This window comes from Prinia subflava, chromosome 8 (genome assembly GCF_021018805.1).
Source record: "Prinia subflava isolate CZ2003 ecotype Zambia chromosome 8, Cam_Psub_1.2, whole genome shotgun sequence".
NCBI classification, from domain to species: Eukaryota; Metazoa; Chordata; class Aves; order Passeriformes; family Cisticolidae; genus Prinia; species Prinia subflava.
In genome coordinates, this window is record NC_086254.1 from 17,298,537 (window position 1) to 17,319,841 (window position 21,305).

Here is a 21,305-nt window from a genome sequence, read left to right on the forward strand (position 1 = left end):
GCTTGGACACCAGTGGGGATTAATCTCACTGAGAACTGCAGAACTGGCCTCCAAAATGTGCAGTATTGGTTTGAAATAACATCACAGCCATTGAAGTTGAAGTTCCTACTTCAAGTAGTAGCAAGTCAGTTCTTAGGATGCCAGTGCTGTGTATGTCCTCCAGCCATGGAGCACAGGACTGCCCTGTGAGGTAGACACAGATCATGGGCTGCAGCCATTGGCATCTGGGCTGTCCTCAGGGACAGCTGGTGGGACTCCAGGAACAGGGGTGTGACTTTAGGCTCCAGGTATTCAATCTGCTTTCCTGAATTAAATGCTAGGTTTGAAGTTCTAGAAAGCCAGCCAGTCAGTAACAGCCATCTTTAATCAATCCATTATATTTTTATAACTGGTTATTGCAGACATCCTTTCTCCTGGTGTCCTTAGAAGATGTAATTTTCTCTGCTCTAAAAAACTGCAGTTGTGTAACAGGAAGGGCTCTTTTCATGGTGTTTAAGGCCCAGAGTTGGTCAGTTTCATACAGAAAATCCTTACAGAAGTAAGAGGCCTAAAGGACTCAGCAGGTACAGAGTACTTCAAATAATTGTTTCATGCTTTTGTTAGCTTTTGTAAATTGTGCCAGAAGCTCATCCCATGACTATGATCATAAGACTTGCCTTTGCTTTCGGAAAGGGGTTCAGGACCAAGAAAAACTGTTGTGCCTTGAAAAGCCACTTTTATAAGAAGATCTGTGTTACCCGTTAACATTTGGCTGTAGAGTGTCAAAACAGATTTTAGAGTTTATGACATTTCCATTTGTTATTTATTCCAATAGCAGACTAATGCCCAAATCTGAATCTGTCAGGATAATCTTCATTTGAACATGAGTCAGAGGTGCTTAGTTCTTGTACGTGAAAATCCTCCTTTCCTGTAATCGGGTTATGGCTGAGTTAGTAGGAGTTTTTGTCTTTTCCCATTGAGAATATTTGTAATAACAGAAGCTCTTCCTTCTGTGACTTGTCCCCACCTGTATTTACATGGAGCGAACTGTATTGACTTGAGCCTTTTAAAGTAAACCGTTGTCTATGAGTCCTGGTGACATGGTGTGTCTTGGCTGGTGGAAGTGTGTTTTTAAGGCTCAAGTCATGCTTTTGAGGGAACAAGAACATAATAAAATATATGCCAGGCCAGGCTGGACAGTACTCTGAGCAACCTGGTGTAGTGCAAGGTATCCCTCTGACAGTTCCATCAGTCACTAACATTTCTTGAACTGTGAACATTCTGTTAGTTTTGTATTTTAGAACACAGTGAGCACTGCCACGTGCATGGGATGATATATGGTCCTGGTGTCAGCCAGAAATTAAAAAGAAGAGACAGGCTATTTTTAATATATATTATAGAAATGACTATTATTGAGAATGTGGTAAAACATATTTATTAAAACTGCAATTAGAAATGAAATATTAAAGGATTGACCAGTGCAGAATTATTATTCTAAACAATTTTCAGGCCATAGCAGTAATCTTCTCAATATTAAAATGTTTTCATTCCATCAGGATCTGGCACAAGATTGTTACTAGGAATGATATTTCATGGGTTCTGGCCAGTTTGTGGCTGTGGGGTGTTTGTGTGTGCGCATGTGGGATTTTTTCCTAGGGGATTGTATAGAATCGACTACTGGCTTGTACTGTTTAGCATCAGACTTTATATCTGAGTGGTACTGCACATCCATGAGCATCATGGGATGTTTGTATGTTTGAGTGGTACTGCACATCCATGACCATCGTGGGATGGGATGGGGAAGGGGCTCCAGGCTGTCCTTGTCTTCCTCAGCCTTTCACATTCCTCCTGCCTGGCACGGCTCCTGTTACACTGGCCCTCATGAGCTTACAGGGAATGTACTGGCAATATATCTCATATTCATCCAGGATTTTCATGTGTAAAATGGAAATGTGGTACCTGTTTTCCCTCAGCACATCTCCTGAGATGGATCATGAAGGGACAGAGAGGAGGGCTTTTACCACACCTGTTTTGGTGCAGAGATGGGGGGTTGATTCCTTGCCTTTCTTTTGCTTCACAGGGACTTTATATTGAAAAACCATACCCCAGTCTTAATCTCTGTTTTGCGCACTTCTTTTTAAAAGAATTCTGGAATCACTAATGTGTAGCTCCAATGTGTAGAGTGATCTGGTTGTGCCTTGTCTGTCAGACTCCCCATCCTTGGACCTTCCCAGCCTTTCCCAGCACCATGGCACCTCCCTAAAACCGAGACATATATTGCTACCTCCGAGATCATTCTCTGACCTGTTGAGCTTTTATTACAGGAGATACAAAAGAACAACCTCCCAATCCTTAGCTGCAGATCCCAAATTTAATTTGCAATACACGGAACTATAAATATAAATTATGTAAATGGAGGGGCAGAAGCCACTGACCTCCAGAATTGGTGCTGAGGGGCTTTTAAATTAGCCTTTCATTGTAATGAGCATGAGAGTTTAACTTGGAACTGCAATATGACAATCTCTGCGTGTAACTTATTCTCTACTTCTCTTTCTCTGGTCTGGAATATATTTAAAGACTTTTACTGAACCACTTTTATTCATTTTACTCCAAAAAAATGTTGCACAGAATTTCATGTCTTTTAGAGTTCAGACTGTTAAAATATGGAGAAAATCCCATTTTTCTAGCACTAGTGATCAGTGCTGCTATGTTACAGAGACTTTTACCTTTTCCTCATCCTTTATTAAGTCTCCTGATCTTTTATGGATTTGCAGGGATAAAAGTGGAATGCTTCTTTTTGGCTCGGACAGTGTTAGCTTTGCTCTGCTCTTTTGTGGTGAACACGAAACCTGTTTGGTCCAACAATGAGACTGTCTTGAAATTGAATTTTTATGTTCAAGAAAACAGTTACTGAACATAGCATTTATGTGTTCAGATATTTACAGTTAAATATCTTAAAACTTGATGAGCTCTGTGTACCTCTCTGTGATTTTTGCTTTTCCACAGTTGCTGAAGCCAGGCTCATTTGCTTCCTATTAAAAATTTTTAAGAAGTAGAAGAAAAGAAAATGTTTTAGAGTATGAGGAATGTGTCTCAGTGTTCACACACTTTAAAGTCTGCCTGTGCAGTTTGAAAGTTTAACCAAGAGCCATCTCCTTTGTAAAGAATGCAGATAATTTTTTTCCTGGGGAAAAAAAAAAAAAAAAAAAAAAAAAAAAAAAAAAGTAACCTGATATGAGTCTGACAGTGTAGTTTAGTTAAGTGCTTCCATCTGTTGCTTGCTATTTCCCTTACTCACGACCTCTCTTTTTCTCTCCCCTTTCCTTCTCCTTTAGCCCCTCTGAGGAAGGCAAAGTTTGTTGAGAGCCCTCGAATCCCAGAGTCTGAGCTTGGCTCCCCAACCCTCTCTGCCCAGAAGCTGGACATTGATGCATTCTGCCCTGGTAAGCTGCATGTGAAGGCTCTGTGTGAAGAGGGGCAACAGGCAGAAAGATTTTTTTAAATGTATAGTATGGCTCTTTTGGCTAGATGGCTGGTTGGACCTTCTCTAGCCAAGTTTCACTGTCTTGGAAATTTGAGTAAGTATTAATTTCTGATAATTGCCATTTACGCTTGTTTCTTGTAATTTTGCATGTGGCTGCTCTCCCCACAGAATAATTTAGAAAGTCTAGATCTAGAGTTGCTTTTGAGAAGATAAAAATAAGCCAATAAACATACTGCTTTAAATTTAATTTTTAATGCTGGTCTGTAGAGAGGCTGGAGTAAAATCACATCTCAGAAACATCATTAAATCAGCAAAAGCAAAACTGTGTTACCTGCATCCAAGAATATTGGGGTGTTTAATTTAGTTTTTAAAGAAATACCTTCTAATTTATGTATCCTGTAGTAGTTGCTTTGACATACGCACATGTTGCTTGAGGCCTCTGGTTGAAAAATAAATAGAAGTGAGACATGTCCCTTCCTGGCTCGACCCTGTTCATGTCTGTCAGCTTGGGCAGGCGTTATCTAAATCCCCAAGCCCCGGCAAACCCAGTACATGTGAGTGCCTGGAATCTGCAGCTCAGTATAATTTCTCAGACTCTTCCTCTCTTGGAAGTAGCAACCTGGGAAGGGCTGGAAACTATGGAGGTGCTGGGAGAAGGCTGAAAGCAGCAGTGTTTTGGTGGATTTTGTGCTGAATTCTGCAACTCCTTCCCCTGGCTTTCCTTGGTTATGAACCAAAGGGATCCATACTCACTATAGGCTTTGGATGGAAAAGAGAGTGTTTAATATGTTGAAATAGTGTGCAAATGTGTGACATCTGCCTCTGAAATCTGTAGCTACAGTAGCCAAGGTCATATTAATAAATGACTGTGAAATAAGGATGTTGCTTATTTCTGTGGCTGATGAACTTGAAGAGGAAGTTGTAGCGTACTCAAAATTGGAGGAATTAATTGAATGTTGTCCAGATTTTGAATGTGGACTTTCTTGAATGTATTGTGTCCGAAAGAGAAGTTGTCTCAGAAAATCAAAAGACAGTTCCTGTGCTTGGCAGGAGCCAAGCCTAATTTGAGACCACAGTTGCCTTGAAAAGTGGTTCTCCTTTTTCAGTCATCATGAACTGCAATTAAAATTGTGCTGCTGCAGCCCTTTTTTCTAACTGAATGTCTTCAACTCTCATGTTTGTAATTGTTAATAATTATAAACTTATTATGACTGCATCCACAGAGAATTATATTTTTATTGTAAGATTAAAAAAACCATAAATTCCACATTCCCACACCCAGACATGTGCTTCCCCTCCGCCAGAGCTTTGGGAGGGCAGGACTCCTGCCAAGCCCAGGGATGGGCTCTGACAATGGGATCTGCAATTTCTTTTATTTTTTCTTCTGCTATTTGATCTCCTTCTCTTGCTGATAGTTTAGTGATCTGAAAGGCAAAGTGGAGTTTTGTACTGCCTTGAAGTGTCATTAAAGGAACATGAAGCGTCATTAAGGAAGGAAAAAAGCAACAACGACAGAGTTGTCACAGTGGAATCATAGCACCAGTAAGGTTGGAAAAGCCCTTTGGAGCTATTGAGTCCAACTGTAAACCCAACTCTCCCAAGGCCACCATGAAATTAAGTCCCCAAGTGCCATCTTGGTGTAGTTGGAATAGGGAAACGGGATAAGAACAGAAGAGTACATGTCAGGGAAGAGCATGGACTTGGAGTCAAGGTAGAAACTTCAGGCTGGGGATTCAGGTCATTTCAGTTTCCTTAAGTGTGATCCCAGGGAGCTGTTGGGGAGCTGCTCTCTCCATGTGTGCTCAGGTCAAGGGACTGTGGCCAGGTTTATATTGGCAATTGGGACAGGCAGGGGAAGAGGGGAGGATAGAATTCATTAGGGAAGGATTTCTGAAGCTGTTCATGGAAGAGACTTTGCCCAAATTTGTGGATCCTTCTGTGAAAGTAGCATCAATGTGGGGGCTGGAGGTTTTGCTGGGCTGGAAGGCTAGATTGAAGGAGCTCGAGATACGACACCTTGGAAGAAGTAGGTGGTTGGGAGAGGATCCTTGTGCCAAGAGGGAATGAAAGAAAGAACAAACTTGTGGTCAACTCACGGGGATCAAAGGGGACAAAGCATCCAGCTCCTGATGGGGAAGGTGGAGGAAGAGTCCTACTCTACATCATAGCAAGGCTTCAGGCACTGCCTGGAATCAGTTTTCCAAGACAATGCAAGTCCTTTCTTTGGTGCTAGGCTTACATCAGCCCTCTTCTAAAACATATGCATTCTCTGAAGGATATAGCATACTGTGCTGAATCCTGAGCGTTTCCAAGAATAATGATGTGATTTGAAAGAAGGAAAAAAATTAGACTGATGATCTGCCTGGCAGTGGAGGGGAGGTGGAGTGGTTTTTAATGTGATTCCTGACAAAAAGTGTAATTAATTATACACTTGAAAGCAGTTTAAAACACTAAATAGCAAAGAAAAGAGAACATTAGTTACTCTGCATATATAGGAATAACGATTTGAGTTTGAGATGCCGAGAGGTGAAATTTTGCTCTGTATCAAAATGTTTATTTTAAGGCTTCAGGCAAATTTCAGCACATTCCAGGGAGGTGGTTTCCTGAGCAACCGCAGTGCCACTGCTCAGCCCCTGATGCTGCTGGGGGAAGATTTGCTTGTGACACCTTCAGTGTGAGTCAGTGCGGGGGAGTGACATGCTCCGACATTCCAACTCCGAGGAAGGAGGAAGAAGATCACGATACCGAGTGTCTTTTGAGGGAAGTTCTAATATCGAGCACAAACAGTAAAGTTCTAAGCTTGGTATAATTCCTTTTTCTTTTTTTTTTTTTTTTTTTTATTACATTCATTGTATAGAGAAAAGAGTGTAAATACTTAAAAATCAATTAATTCTTACATGAATTTAGAAATTGGCCCGTATTTTATAGTTGTTGCAACTAAGGCGATGGCAAAAAAAGCTGTTCCATGACTTTGAAAAACTCCTTTCTACCAGAATTATTGCAGAATCACAAAATAAGTTGGGTTGAAAGGGACCCACAAGGATCAAGTCAAATTATATTTCTGTAGATGTTTTTCTAGTTGCAGAGTTTGTTCAGATTTCAATCCAGCCCTTCTTGACTTGAAGTGTCCCTGATGGAGAATGAATTCTTCCTTGTCTCTTCTCTGTGTGGGTAGCGAGACCTTGGCGCAGGTTCCCCATCCCTGGAAATGTTCAAGGCCAGGTTGAAGGGGGCTTGGAGCAACCCAGTCTAGTGGAAGGTGGATGGTGGAACTGGATGAGCTATTAAGTCTCCTCCAACCCAGACCATTCTGTGACTCTGTGACTTAGCAGAGACTTTGTAACGAGGGTCTTGGAAGGTTTCTGATCCATCTTCCCTCCTTGTCTCTGCTCCAATCCTGCAGACACTGTTCAATACAGGCATTTATGTTTTCCCTCTTGTCAACCTTTTGAAGGCAGGGAGGCTGGGTATGACACCCTCATATCCATCACTGCTCTTTAAGGAAGATAACGTAGAATAGCAGGAATTGACCTTCAAACCTCTGTTGTTCAACTGTCAAACCTTTTCTGCAGTGATTCTGGTGACTCAGGTTAATATGTAGGGGTTTTCCCCCACTTTATCACACCTCACTCCTGCCAAGAGGCACTGCTTGCGTGGTGCATGCTGTCCTGGCTTCTTGGTTCTTAGTTGAGATCACAAAGGCATCTTTCTTTGAGCTGCTTTTTGTTTTTCATGTTTGGCTTCTAAGTGCTCAGAAAACCTATTGGAAACTATAAGAGATGAATGGTGCTTTCAGGTAATGGCCTTTTACCTCAGATTAATGTTTGCAGTTGCATTTTATGTAATTTATTACCTTGTCAGTGTGTTCCAAAGGCTAAGTCTGTTAGGACATTATCTTTTAATTTGATTAACTTCTTCTTCAGAAATCTTGGGACACAAATCTTGAGTGTCTGGTTTGCTTGTTGCACATTAGGCTGGCAGTCGTCTGTTTTCATCCCTGATTGAGTTAGGAATCACTGCAGTGCCCCCCCACAGACAGGGAGAGAAGTGATTTACCATGGCAGCAGCACCTGTGTTCATCTCGTCACTCCTTTTTCTTTTCCTTTGGTTAAAAATCGTTGAGCTTGACATCTGCTTGCTGCTGCTTCTCTCTTTTTATCGTGTAAAATGTGTATTTTTCATTTTACACTATCCACGTGTTTCTCCTAAGAACAACAAAATGCTTCTCATGTTTTAGAAAAAGCCCTTTAAGAGAGAATGCAGGAACCAGCACTGCTCTCTGATTTTTCATTGTGAAAATACAGCTGCTGAGCCAAAAAAATCCTACAAAACCCCAAACAAATTTAGCCAGCAGGATTCTGATCCAGCCTCTTTCATATTGAACAGTGATGAACTGGGAGGAAGGAGAGGGAGTAATCAAACCAACTCTGATCTGACAAATGGTTTTACTGTTGCATTTTGTGGTTGTCCCAGCACTGTCAAGCCCACTGACCTGAAGGGAATGGGAAATCATTGTGATCAGCCCTAATTGCAGAAGAGCCATAATTTTGCACATTGGTTGCTATGGAAGCGATTGACTTTTCTCACACTTTCCTGGGAGGATGCTGCTGGTTCCTTCTGCCATATCAAGAGATGGAAGCAGTTTCAGAATAAACTCCTGTTTCATCAGACAAGCCCCAGTCTGGTCGGAAGTTCTCGATCAGAGGGGAGAATATTGGAGGCATTGCTAGAGTTCCAGGTGTGAGTCTGGTTAGGATTGGCCATAGACCAGTTACCATTAGGTGTCATTGAGTTTGCTTGAACTGAAAGTTGCAACTTTGAGAGTAGTGACTGGGTACAGAGTTAGGGTTTATTCAATCTTTTTTTTTTCCCCTACAGTATTTTGGGATGCTGTTATTTTGTTTCACCTCTTTATGGAGGCAACCCCCTCAGTATTTATTTTACCATTATTGTTAGCTGTAACAATAGAAGAAGGGGTGGTTACATTTGTAGGAAACTGCTCCATTCTTTTATAAGCCTAGTTCCTATGTCCCAGTGCCTACGAATGAAAGTCTTTGAACTTCAGTGATGCTGTGGAGAAGAGCTGCCTGTAAGTGAAAATACGCAGTGCTCTGAAAGCCACACCATGACTTCTGCTATCTTGCCAGTTGCTGTGACTTCCTCACCCTCCCCAGGACTGCAGAACACTTTTTTATTCTTTTCCAGTGTGACTGTTGCTTCCCTGGTGAAATTGGCGTCAGTCGTGAGCCTTCCCTCTGTCCCATCTGCTCTGTTCTCCAGGGCAGCACAGCTGCCCTTGGACTCTGAAGAAAGGAGATCAGTTTGCACATAACCTCCTGTACCACAGTAGATTTTCCACTTCATTAAGCAGAATTTTTGATGTTTTATGTCACTAATTATTTGACTCCAAATCAGTTGAAAATAATTACCTTGAGTCCAAACATGACCGTTTTGGTCAGCTGCCAGTTTGAAAGTGCAGCCTTGCTAGGAAGCACTGGTAGTACCAGCCTGGCTGCAAGTTCCTCCAGTGCCCTGGAACTTACTGCAGGCTCCAAAGTCCTTGTTTTGGTCTGAAACTGTAGGGAAGCATTGTCCCACTGTTAAAAGTAGATAGATGCTTCTGTGGGGTTATAAGTAACAGCTCTTAAGTTTGTATGTTTGGGGAAATTGTTATAAGTAGAAAAATGTTTCTGGGGTGTTATAACTAACAGTTCTTAAGTTTGTATGTTTGGGGAAATTGTTATAAGTAGAAAAATGTTTCTGGGGTGTTATAAATAAACAGTTCTTAAGTTTGCATGTTTGGGGTACAAGTTAGTAGTGTCTCTGCAAATGCTGGAAATGTGACAACAAGAACAGCTCCACAGATGCCATCATGCAGGCAGCATCAAAACCGCGAGCCTGGATTGGTAGAGGCAACAGACCAATCACTCGACGCCCTGGCAGAATGATTGGTCCAGGATGACTCTCGTTATCAACCAATCAAACCGTAGACAACGGACCAATCAGAGAGAGGATCCTGAGCGCCCCAATCAGGGGAAGACAGGAGCAGTTAAAAGGGAGTGTCGGAGCTCTGCCAGGGTCCTCGGGTGAAACAACATATCTTAAGGAGCACCCAGTGTACCGAGTTGTTACACTGTTGTATTTGTTCTCTGGCTTGTCCTGAGGAGCCTGGGCTTATCCTGGGCTCCCGTTTTTGGTAGTTAATAGAATAAATGAGGAATTTTTTTATTTTTTTCCATCCGAGTCCTGGCCTCGTTTGTAACACCACCACATATGGTCAGCACTTAGAGCAGGTCCCTGCTGCTGCTCTCCACTCCTGGCTGCTGGCAGAGTCTGCCTGGGGTAGCATTCCTGGGCTCCCTGCGCTATTCCCATGTATTCTTGGCATCCGTCTTGCCTGTAATTTCACCCATAAAATGTTGGGGGAGAAACACCATCAAAGTTACTGAAGGGGGCAGATACGGGTGGCAGGTGTTCAGGTAACTGCACACATCACCACAGCTCCTCTTGCCTGCCTCTGCCGTCCCAGTGCCCCTCCGAGGTTCCTGCTGCAAGCCGTTCTGCCCGCCATTTCCATGTGGAGAGAGGCGGCCAAGCCCCGCCACAGCGCCCCCTGCAGCCGCGAGGGAATCACTGCCCTGCCCTGCCCGGCCGCGAGCCAGCGGCGCCCGAGGGGAAGGTGCCTGCGGCTGGCACTGGGTGTCTGGGTCTGCCTGCTGTTAATGCCAGAGCTCTCTGTTTGCCTTGTTACACACACACACACACACACACACACACACACTAGTGAAGAACTGCTATTCCTTTTCCCATATCTTTGCTTGAAAGCCCGGTAATTTCAGAGTTATAATAATTTGGAGGGAAGGGGGTCACATTTTCTATTCCAAGGGAGGTTCCCACCTCCCTTGGTAGACACCCTGTCTTTCAAACCAAGGCACATGCCTAATATGGTAAAATAAAAACAGGCTTTAGCAAATGCACAGTATTTAAGAGAGTGTTTCTTCTTCTTTTTGATATTAAAAAAGCCTTCTGTATCAATAAGAGTGTAATGCACTGCCCTCAAACTTGTCTGGAATAAAACGTCAGTTTAAGACGTAGAAATAAATACAAACAATTTTATTTACGAGCGAAGGCCTTTGATCAGTCAGTGTTGGATGTCCAGAGCTGGAGCATAGCTCCATATTCATTTTTTTGAGCTGAAGTGCCAAAACCTGTACAGAAAGAAATAATTTCATCTTTACTTTCTATCAGTGGGGAACTTACTGCTTCAGTCCTGGTGTCTTTGATTTTTTAAAGAGCTCAGGGACATTTTCGGGGATCAAAGTGTAGTCCTGCTTCCAGGAGATATTCCACATAACCAGGCTCGTATTTATAACTGGCCTTTTATATATATACATATATATGTTCGGTAATGAGTGTCCTCTCATTTCCCCCATTCTTTTTTCTTTGGTCCTTAATAGGGAGCTCAGTTCCAGGAAAATTCATCCCCAATGTGCGTGAGGTGTTTTAACTCGAGAACGTGAAATGCACTGAACCAGGTCTTATGATAGTAGTGAAGTTGGATTCGTTAGCTGCTCTGGCTCAGAAAGGTTTGGGATTAAAAATAACTTTCTGACCATCCACTTGAAGGAATATTAAAGAACATCATCACAAAAAGTGGTGGGGAGGGAGCACTATTTATGTGCTGTGCTGAGGGAAATTCCTTTTGTTTGAATTTCTTCTTAGAGGATATATCTTTGGACGGGGTGCAAGAGGCTGATGTAGTGGTATTAATGGTGGGAATTTGTGCAGTTTCTTACAGAAATTATTGCCTGAAATGGGAGGCACTGAGAGGAGCGGTAGGAGCACAGATGGAATTGGAGGTGCAGATTAGCACCTCCACAGTTCAGTGTGTTGTTTTGGCTGATGAGAGGGCTCTGATGTCAATATCTAGGGAAAGTATATTTACTTTGCTGCTTCTCTGTAGTGGGATTGACTTTAGTCTGACCATTTTCCACGCTGCCACAAAACTACTAATACTTGATTCACAGAATTGCTCAGGTTGGAGAAGACCTTTAATAATCTAACTGTTCCCCCACCACCACCACCACGTTCACCACTAACCATGTCCTTAGGTGCCACATCCACATGTTTTTTGAACATTTCTGGGGATGGGGACTGCACCACTGCCCTGGGCAGTTGCTGGACAACCCTTTCCATGAAGAAATGTGCCACAGCATCCAATCTAAACTTTTCCTGGCACAGCCTGAGGCCATTCCCTCTCCTCCTGTCCATGTTCCCTGGGAGCAGAGCCTGATTCCCCCCCAGCTATTCCCTCCTCAGGAGTTGTGCAGAGCCACGAGGTCCCCCCCCGAGCATCCTTTTCTCCAGGCTGAGCCCCTTTCCCAGCTCCCTTGGCTGCTCCTGGGGCTTCAGCCCATTCCCAGCTCCATTCCCTTCCCTGGACACACTCCAGACCCCAAACGTATTTCCCAAAACTGACCCCAGAATTGCAGGTGCAGCAGTACAAAAAATTACATTTGTAGAGATACATATAGGGCAGCCTTCATCCCTTAATGGTTAAATTTCTAAAATCTCTTCTTGATGTAAACAAGGGTAATGAAAAAATCTTCCATTAATTCTGAGATTAGGGGGATATGCAGAAATGGTCAAGGACGTTTTCCAAATACAGCTCAAGTGTATCCAGAATAATTTAAAGCAGATGTACATAATAATGGGACAGATTCAGGTCACATGGAGGGAGGGAAGTTGTTAGATAAAATTCTGCAGTTATGTAATTGAAGATCAGGGTCCTAAATGGTATCATTTATTTCTGGCTTTCCATAGATGCTCACTGTTTGCACCTAACTATTCTCTTTTTTCGGTGCTAATTCAAGAATTTTTCATTTCCTAAAGGTAAATCAGTCTCATACTCAGGCAAATTGAGGGACAGGTGCCACTAAGGGAACTGTTACCCAGTTCTTGTTAGACACTCACTGAAATAGATTTCAGATGTTTTGAAAGTAACAGTACAACCATTAAACCAGAAATATTCTGTGGACTGTAGATACATTGTTAATGTCTCCCAGGGGCACTGCCATCATTTATCTAAAATTAGATGATGGTGGCTATCAAACCAGTCACAGAATTACCAAATAAATCGTAAAGAAATTTCATTTGCTTGTAAACATTTGCTGCTGAAATATGTGGCAGCTTTCATATAGGAATTGAAAGGAAGTAACAGAAACACTATTTGAAAATGACAATGTATAAAAACATTGTGCATTTTGAATGGTTTAGAATGGTTTCTTGAAAAGAGCAAACCTAATAACTCTGCTGTAAAATGATATATTTGGTTTTCAAGGAATACTGTGAGCATTTATGAGCACTTATGAACTCCATTTTTGCTGCATGTGATGCCTACAGAGGTGTTAGAGTTGACCCCTTCAGAAATCCGAAGGGTATTTGTAGATAAGACATCTGAGAGAGCTGCCAGGCCCTGTAAAATTGCTCCTAAATGGCCTAAATCAGCTAAATTATAGGGTGAATTGTAGAGATCTGCTGATGTGTTTAAAGTGGGTTGAATTTTTTGAAGGGAGGATCAGAGGTATTAAATTGCTGGACAAGCTCAGGTTGTATTCTCTCTAATTTGCATTTTTGCAGTTCAGTCAAAGAAAAAGTCATTAACTTAAAAAGAGGCAGAAGTAGATGGAAAGTATGGGGGTGTTCACTTCTGGGATCTGCTGAAATTGTTTAAAATAAAGAGAAAAAGGTATCTGTGTGAGCCTTAGATATCTTCACTCCTTCTGAAATGTCTAAATAATTGAATGTTGGATTTAATTATTGTTACTAATGACTTAAGTGTAATATTTGAAGCTAGCTCTTGCAGTAGCAAACAGCTGAGGAGCTCTTGGGGAGGCTCGTGGCAGAGCTGCTCTGTGTCCTTGCACACCCTGGGAGCCCCAGTGGCCTCACTGCTCCCGCCCCTCATCTCTGCTGATTGATCCATCGATCTCTCCCGTGTCTGCCTCACCAGGCTCTCCACAGCCTACCCTGCCTTGGGCTACATGCTCTCTGCTTCCAGCCCTGACCTGGCATTCCAGGCCCCATATCTAATTAACCTCCTGCACTCTCCCTGCCCACCCAGTCCTCCTGTTCCAGTGTAATTCAATCCAGAAGCAAAATAAACAGTCAGGAAGGAATCATGGTGTGTTCCTCAAGGGCTAGAGGTGGAAAAATCACATATTCTGGTTTCTTTTACTTTCACAGATCATAGGATGATTTAGGTTGGAAGGGACCTTAAAGCCCATCCAGTCCCACTCCCTGCCGTGGGCAGGGACACCTTCTACTACAACCAGGATGCTCCAAGCCCCATCCAGCCTGGCCTGGGACACTTCCAGGGATGGGGCAACCCCAACAGAGCCCAGACTCACCTTGTCAATAATCACCTTTAGCCAGAGATGAAACCACTTCCAGCAACATTGCCTTTGCATTTACTGACCCCACATGGAATCGGGCTTTTCTAAACCTTACTAAAAATTATTTCCTAATAATTTAATGTAAAAACTTTTCCCCACTTGGAGTTTGTTGTGGTTAATTGGAAGGCAAATGCTCCAAACCTGAAGTCAGCAATTCAGGTACTGAAGTCAAAGATTTACTAGCTCTTTGCAACTGGTCCAAGGACTTCCATCACAGATCCAGCCTGCAGAGCACAAACATATTGCAGTGAATTGCTTATTTCTAATAACATAAATAAAAATCCATGAACAGCTCCAAGACAGATTAGTCTCCAAAGCTGCAGCCTGGTTCGAAGCAGAGGTAATTTATCCAAGGAACATAGGGACTTACTTATTTATTTATTTAGTTAGTTAGTTATGAAAAATGTAAGCAGCCTTACTTTGCACTGCAAAACCAAAAGAAATCAAAAGTAAGACATTCAGATTCTTTTGTAGTGAGCTGTACAGAAATTAAATGTGTCTTCTAAAAAGTGAAAGATAATATTCAAAAGATTACATGAAATTTGCCATCTAATTTTATGTAGTCAGTAATAGCTGTGCTTCTTTCTTTTAATCCTTAATCTTCAGAAAAGCCAGGTAACTGCAGGATTGCATGTCAGAAGGAACTAAAAGCTCTCAGAGAAATGTGAAACAGGCTGTCCTTTTAGAATAAAATACTCCCTGTGTTCAGGTTATCTGGCATTTTTATTAACCAGAGCATTAAAATACTGGGAACAATAACTCAGAGCCTGTGGATGTAATGCTGCCGCATGCACAGAGTCATTGGGAGTGGGACAAACAACAGGAAAACCAGGAGGGTGAGAGCTTCCTCTTCCAGCACAGAGCCAGGGAGGTAGAGAATCACAACCCCACCCCAGGCAGTGGACTCCTGCACCTGTGCCCAGCACTCCCTTAGGAGAAGTCCCATCTTCATGATAATGGAATAGTTGAAAATCCAACGTAAATGTGACTGAATTGCTCTGATGACCTTGAAGGTCCCTTCCAACCTAAACCATTCTGAGTTTCCCCTTGGAGCCAGGCCAGTTACCATTGGGTGCCAGGCTGGATCACACTCTGGTGTCCTTTCCAGTGCCATTTCACTGCAGAGGGGTTTGATATTAAACTCTCTTGCTCAAAGCCAACCAATGCTTGCTGGAGTCCGCCAGTAGAGGGACAGAATGGACTCTGTTTTACTGGGCAAAAAACCAGAGAACTTCAGTATCCCAAATTCTATCATGCCAACAGAAGAATTGCCTTTTTTTCATTTTTCCTGTAGAAGAATTGTTTCTCCTGTTTTCATTAGGAGCAGAATTCAGCCTTCCCTGCCGTGGTTAAGCTGGTATATTGTGGCTTTAACTGGAACTTAGAAGTATGTTCAAGACGTGTCTGCTCTAAAGCACTTGGAAGACCTGGGCAGGCAAATGTAGCTGAGTTAGAGATGTGACAGTGTGCTGGGATACAGCATTTACCTGGCTGTGGAGTGTTGGGAGATTATTACTGAGTGATTCCAGGAGATGTAAATGACAGGAATAGCCAAGTAAAGCTGTCAGCTGGCGTGAAAACCCAAGTTACCTGGTTTGGTGGCCAAGAGGAAGCTGACAGAGACCTGCCTTGGTTGGTGGCTACAGTCACCTTCCAGTACAGCAGCACACCAGGTTCCAAGAACACTTTTCCTCCTATTGCTTTGTGTGTTTTTATATAAAAATATAAGCTTTCTGCTGAACATAAAGGGACATCAAGTTACACCGTCTATAGAACTCTTTAAAATACTAGTGCATGTTGAGGGTTTCAGGGTTTTATTCTTTAAAATTCCTAGCACTAAGCATTTGGTTGTTGCTTTTAGTATTACTGAGTGTTGATGCAGAAGCACGTGAGCTCATGTGGTAAATGCAACAGCTTCAGACCATCAGCATATTGGAATCTCTTTAATCCACTGTTTGGCTTTGGGTTTGCATGTACACAGCTGGGCAGTGTGTTACTGGTTGTTGATATACTCCTATTACTGGAGTTGTCTCGGGGGTGCGTTAGAGCTTTTGTAGCTGGTTATAGCAGTGGTGTCAAAACAGTCAAAAATATCTCAGGCAAGTTCTGTTATCAATCCTGTACTCAAATTTCCTGGTGAGAAGGGAGTGTGCTGAAGTGAGTGTAGAATGTGGCTGCAGCACCAACTGGATAACACACATGGGAAAGGATTAAAAACCAGTTATGCCCTTTCACTGAACTTAGGAAGAGAGTATCAGGTCTTACTGTCAGCCCTAAAGGGCAACTTACAGCTTTTTTCTATAGTACCCATTCACAGGCTCCTCAGAAACCCATGTCCATCTTGGGTGTAGCCTCAGCCAGGCTCTTATATTGCCTAGGGTGTATCCTTTGGAGGCCTTTTTAGTAACTGCTTACTCTATTGCTTTAACACTCTGTAGCCTCTGTTCTAGGTAATCTCTCAAGGCATCAGTGCCATATCCAGGGAGTGGCTTTTACCAAAAAAGTCTGCCTTTAAAAAGGTAGTCTTATCTTTTTAAAGAAAGAAATAACCTTGGAAATTAAAGTCTCTCTAGTTTTTATTTTACATAAATGTCTCTGTTCTGGCTTGGGCTCCTAGAGCCAGTAAGTGCCCACAGATTGACTGTGGGTGGTCAGCAGTTCCACAAATTGGGCCATCCGTCTAAATTTGTCTCTCTTAAATCTATTGGATTCACGTCAGCGTTGGTTCAAGCAGTACGATGGGAATTCAGTAACTTAGACAGCTTATGCGTATCTACTATAACATCCATTTTCATAACAGTGAAGCCACTTGGAAGGACAGCTCCAGATACTCAACTCCCAGAGCTGGTGGTGCTTAGCAGTGCAGTCATGGTTGCATGGGAGATGCTCCCGGGTTTTTAATTTGCAGTAGTGCAGATGAGACATCCAAAAATTGCTGTAAGCTTCTGTGAGCTGTAGGCTCTGTGAGGTTAAATGGGAATTTTTGGAAGCAACTGGCTTAAATTTCTTGAGGTTTTCTACATATCCCGGATTCTGTGGTTAGTTACAGTTATCAAAAAGCAATATTTTATTTTAAGTAGCATCCTTTTACTGCTGCTGCACGCTGAGTGCTGGAAGAACCCAAACCAGGACAGAGCTGGGAAATGGAGATGGGCTCTTTTCCAGGTTGTACATTATCAGATGAATAATTAACTGTAGACTAATTGCAAATCCTAATTAGTCTCCTATAACTGCACTAGCACAGTATTACTTCACTGTAATGTGGTAAGAACTTGACTTTCAGGCTTTAACCCTGCTGCTGGTGTGAGCAGGAAGGAACTTGACTTTTGGAGCCCAAATTACATGTGTGATACTGCAAGTCAAAAGCCTCCACAGACTTTTGTTATAGAATTAAAAGGATACAGAAATGCTGGTATACATTGCTGGCAGAAAGCTTGTCTGTGCTGCTTTCCCTACAGGTGGTGGGGAAAAAAAAATAGAAAAAATTACTAGGAATGTTAATTTTGCCCTGTTTTGTAGACGTGCTGGGGAATTGGCAGGCAGGCTACTTTGTGGCATGGCCCATAGGGTGAGTGCCGAAGGCAAATTTTATCTGGACAGAGTTGATTTCCATATGACCATGAGTGTGTTGGGGACAGCAGGTGACAGTGGAAGTTGCACGTGTATTTTCTGTCCTAATCTTTCCTGTTAACTACTCAGTAGCACAGGTTGGTTGCTCTGCAGCTTATGGAGTGCCTTCCAAATGGCTCTCATAGCCTTGTCTTCTCTGTGAGTAACTTGGAGGCAGTTCTGTGCCTCCAGAAAAGTGAGGGAGGAGAGCAAATATTCTCTCTTCTCCAGTGCTTGTTCAGAAAATCTTGTTCCCTGATAGCTCTGGTGCATCTGCTACAGGGACTAGATGCCTAGATGTGCTTCTGAGGGAGGTACTGAGAAAATAACGAGCAGTGAGAGGAGAGGCTACGGTTAACATTGGAGAAAACTTATATCTGTGGTACATAACCTAGAATAATGACCAGCATGGAATGGTAAACCAGACTTGAATAACGTGAATAACCTGAAAACCTGAATAGTGAGGGTACACAACAGGTAGCAGTGTTGTGTTGGTAAAGCCACTGAGCAGCAGCCAAAATAAACAATTCCTGTCTGAATCTGGTTTTCTTCTGTTTAGGTGATACTGAGCAGGAGCTGGGACCCCCTCCTTCTGTAGATGAGGCAGCGAACACACTCATGACTCGCCTGGGCTTCCTTCTCGGAGAGAAAGTCACGGAGGTTCAGCCTGGGCCCCAGTACAGCATGGAGGTGCAGGATGAGAACCAGGTATGACCCCCACCCCCCCTCCCCGATCCCAAATGGTTGAGATCCCTGTGGTGTTTGGGAGAGGGTGGTTATTGTCCAATTCCATGGGAACCAGGTGTCTCCTAACAATGATATAATGGTGCTGAGGTGAAACTTGTATCTCCTCATCACGCTGTGACTCATCCTTACAGAACAGCAGGCCGTGGTTCAGGGATCAGCCATGTGAGACAGCTTCTGTTGTTTTTCTGTTGCTGCAAATGTAGGAGTGGGCAGGGTTTCTAATCAGATTATAGTGACCAAAATAATCTGTACTTGCCTGGCGTCTTCTCTGTGATTTTTCAGAAGTACTTCAGTAGTGTTACATAAAGACTTACAGTCTCTGCAGAAGGGAGAGGGCAATAGTAATAGCATGATTTTACAGATAGTCACAGTTCTTGCACATATGTGCCCAACAAGGTGATTTCATGCTTGAAAACAGATAAAGAAGGCAAATAATGAAATCTTGATTGTGATGGAGCTTGTTACACCCCTGGCTGGAAAGCTGGAAAGCTTTCGGCTGTGGTGCAGATTTTGTAGAAACTGTTTGAACCTGAGTTTCTCCCTCCTTCTCCTCAAGTATGGACAATTTGCAGTTTTGCTGAGAGTGAAAAAAGGAGGCCTTTCCCTCCACATCCCTTTTTGTATTTAAATTGACAGATGGATAGTCCAGTATGTAGCAGAAGAGCACAAAACTCAGCAGCCACTTCCAGTTCTCTATTCTTTTAATTGTCATTGTGTGACTCTGCATGAGTCACTCAGATACATAACATAAATGTAATTCAGAGAACCTGAATTCCTTAAAAAGAGAGTCAGTGAAAAGTGGCCTGTCCTCAGCACAGAACAGATGTGGACCTGTTGGAGCAAGTCCAGAGGAGGCCATGGAGTTGGTCCAAGTGCTGCAGCCTCTCAGCTCTGGAGCCAGGCTGGGAGAGCTGGAAATGTTCAGACTGGAAAGAGAAGCTCCAAGGAGACCTTAGAGCCCCTTCCAGTGCCTAAAGGGGGCTCCAGGAGAGCTGGAGAAGGATGTTGGACAAGGGTCTGGAGTGACATGAATGGCTTCCCAGAGAGCAGGGTTAGATGGGATGTTGGGAAGGAGTTCCTCCATGTGGGGGTGATGAGGCTCTGGCACAGGTTGCCCAGAGAAGCTGTGGCTGTCCCTGGATCCCTGGAAGTGTGCAAGGCCAGGTTGCGTTGACTGATACAAGACGTTATGGGTCTCCTGCATGAGCTAGTTTGATTGAGAGTCAAGAAATGGGATTTTGTTAAGTTTTTGCCTTTAATACGCATGTTACTCTTTTAACACTTTCCATTCAATTTTTTAAAGAGAGCTGGATTTAAAATGGACTATACTATACATTGGGCTAGAATATATCCTTTTAACAGGCGCCTATTTGAACTGAATACTTCAAAGCCAAGCAGAGCTTTCTACTATAAATGGTTCCTTTTGTTGTTACCTTTTGACAAAAATTAAAATCCCAGCTTTTGTGTAAAGCCAAAGATGTCTTTGGTGAATAAATAGAAAAAAATCTAAAGAGAAATGGCAGAGACTTGTCCTCTAAACTAGATTAGTATCTTGGGCTGTGTGCTAATTTTTGCATGAAAAAGTTTTTTCCAGGGCCTTTGAATGCCATTCATATTTGGGAGAAGATAAAGAGAGGCTGGTTCCTCAATTACCAAGTTAATTTTTTCCTTCCTTTGTAAGTGTCTCCTGATATCAGCATTTGCCTTGAATCCTGGAATCCTCAAGGTTGGAAATGACCTCATGAGGTCAACCGATCCATGCACCCTTTGGAGGCAGGGCTGGCTTCAGGGAGGGACCGTGGTTCTCAGGGCTCACCAAGGCAAGGTTTGAAGATCTCCACTGATGGGATATCAGTGGGCTGTCCTGACAGCCTGTCTTGGGGCTCACCAGCTTGAAGTGTGAAAAACGTTTTTCTTCTGCCTAGTAGAAAGTTTCCTCGATGGAACCTGTGACTGTGGCTTCTTGTCCTTTCCCTTCCCACTTCTGAGAGGAGCACGGCTGTGTCTTCCCTCCAGGCCCTGCAGATAGTGGAAGGGTGCAGCTGTCCTTGGATCCAGTGTAGCTGTCCTTTCTGTAGGCTGAATGAACCTTCTCCATCAGCCTCTCCTCCTCCTCTCCATCAGCCTCTCCACCTCAGCCCTGCCATCTCACATTTCTGGGGCTCTCCTCTGACTCTGCCGTCTCGCACTGGCTGTTTTGGCAAACAAATCCTGTCCAAGGTAAAGCTGCTTCCAAATTGCAGCAAATTTTGGAAAAACCTCTCCAGATCTCCATCTCAAACTGAATTTCTTCCACTACCCTACTTCCAGTAATGTTGAAAATCACGTGATGAGACATTTATGGGATTAGCGAAGATTAATTCTTCTACTAATCATTGATTGATTGAAATCTGATTGAGACTTTGACCAGTAGTTTGCACTTGAATCTAAAATTAGAACAATCTTTTGGGTTTTAATGTGTTAATTTACATGAGCTGAGCAAAGAAAACATTCTTTGTATAAAAAGCTGCTGTTTGTTATTCCAGCCATGCTTTGCCTTCTCAGGCGAGACAATAATGATTTGCCATCTCACCAGTGCTTAAGCTGAAAGGAAGATAAGGAATGGGAGTATTTGCCCTGAAACTGCCCAGTCTCTACATCTCTACGCTGCCGTTTACCCCAGTTGGCTTATTTTGAATATAACCAAGGATATATTCTCTCATCCAGATTGGAATAAAATAGTATGTTTTCTGTGCTTTAATCATGATTTCCTTAATGGGAGATCTCAAATGCTGAGGATTAGATCCTTTTTCTCCTACTTTTTGGGAAATTCTTTCTAACTGTATTGTCTGCCAGAGCAACACAAAGGACATTGAGGCTCCGGCAGAACAGAGTAATTTTTCAAAGTTCAGTGAAAATGTGACAGATGAAACAGCAGCAATAATAATACAGAATGTTCTGTCAATGGAAATTTATATTTAAAACTCGCACAGAGGAACATTTTTCTATATCAATACAAAAATACAACATGTCAATCAATGCCAAGTGATATA

The 21,305-nt window shown here is 42.8% G+C and overlaps 1 protein-coding gene across 9 annotated transcripts in view; it reads left to right on the top strand.

Annotated features, from left to right (window-relative positions):
• TANC2 (tetratricopeptide repeat, ankyrin repeat and coiled-coil containing 2) overlaps positions 1–21,305 on the top strand; it is a 151,485-nt gene that overhangs the window by 61,242 nt on the left and 68,938 nt on the right. For 5 of the 9 annotated variants that reach the window (XM_063403620.1, XM_063403621.1, XM_063403624.1 and 2 more), the window contains 2 exons: positions 3,315–3,422; positions 18,086–18,234. In XM_063403620.1, the coding sequence (XP_063259690.1) occupies positions 3,315–3,422; positions 18,086–18,234 (257 nt within the window). The remainder of the gene's footprint in view (positions 1–3,314; positions 3,423–18,085; positions 18,235–21,305) is intronic. The other 4 variants (XM_063403623.1, XM_063403627.1, XM_063403628.1 and 1 more) reach the window with 1 other exon arrangement.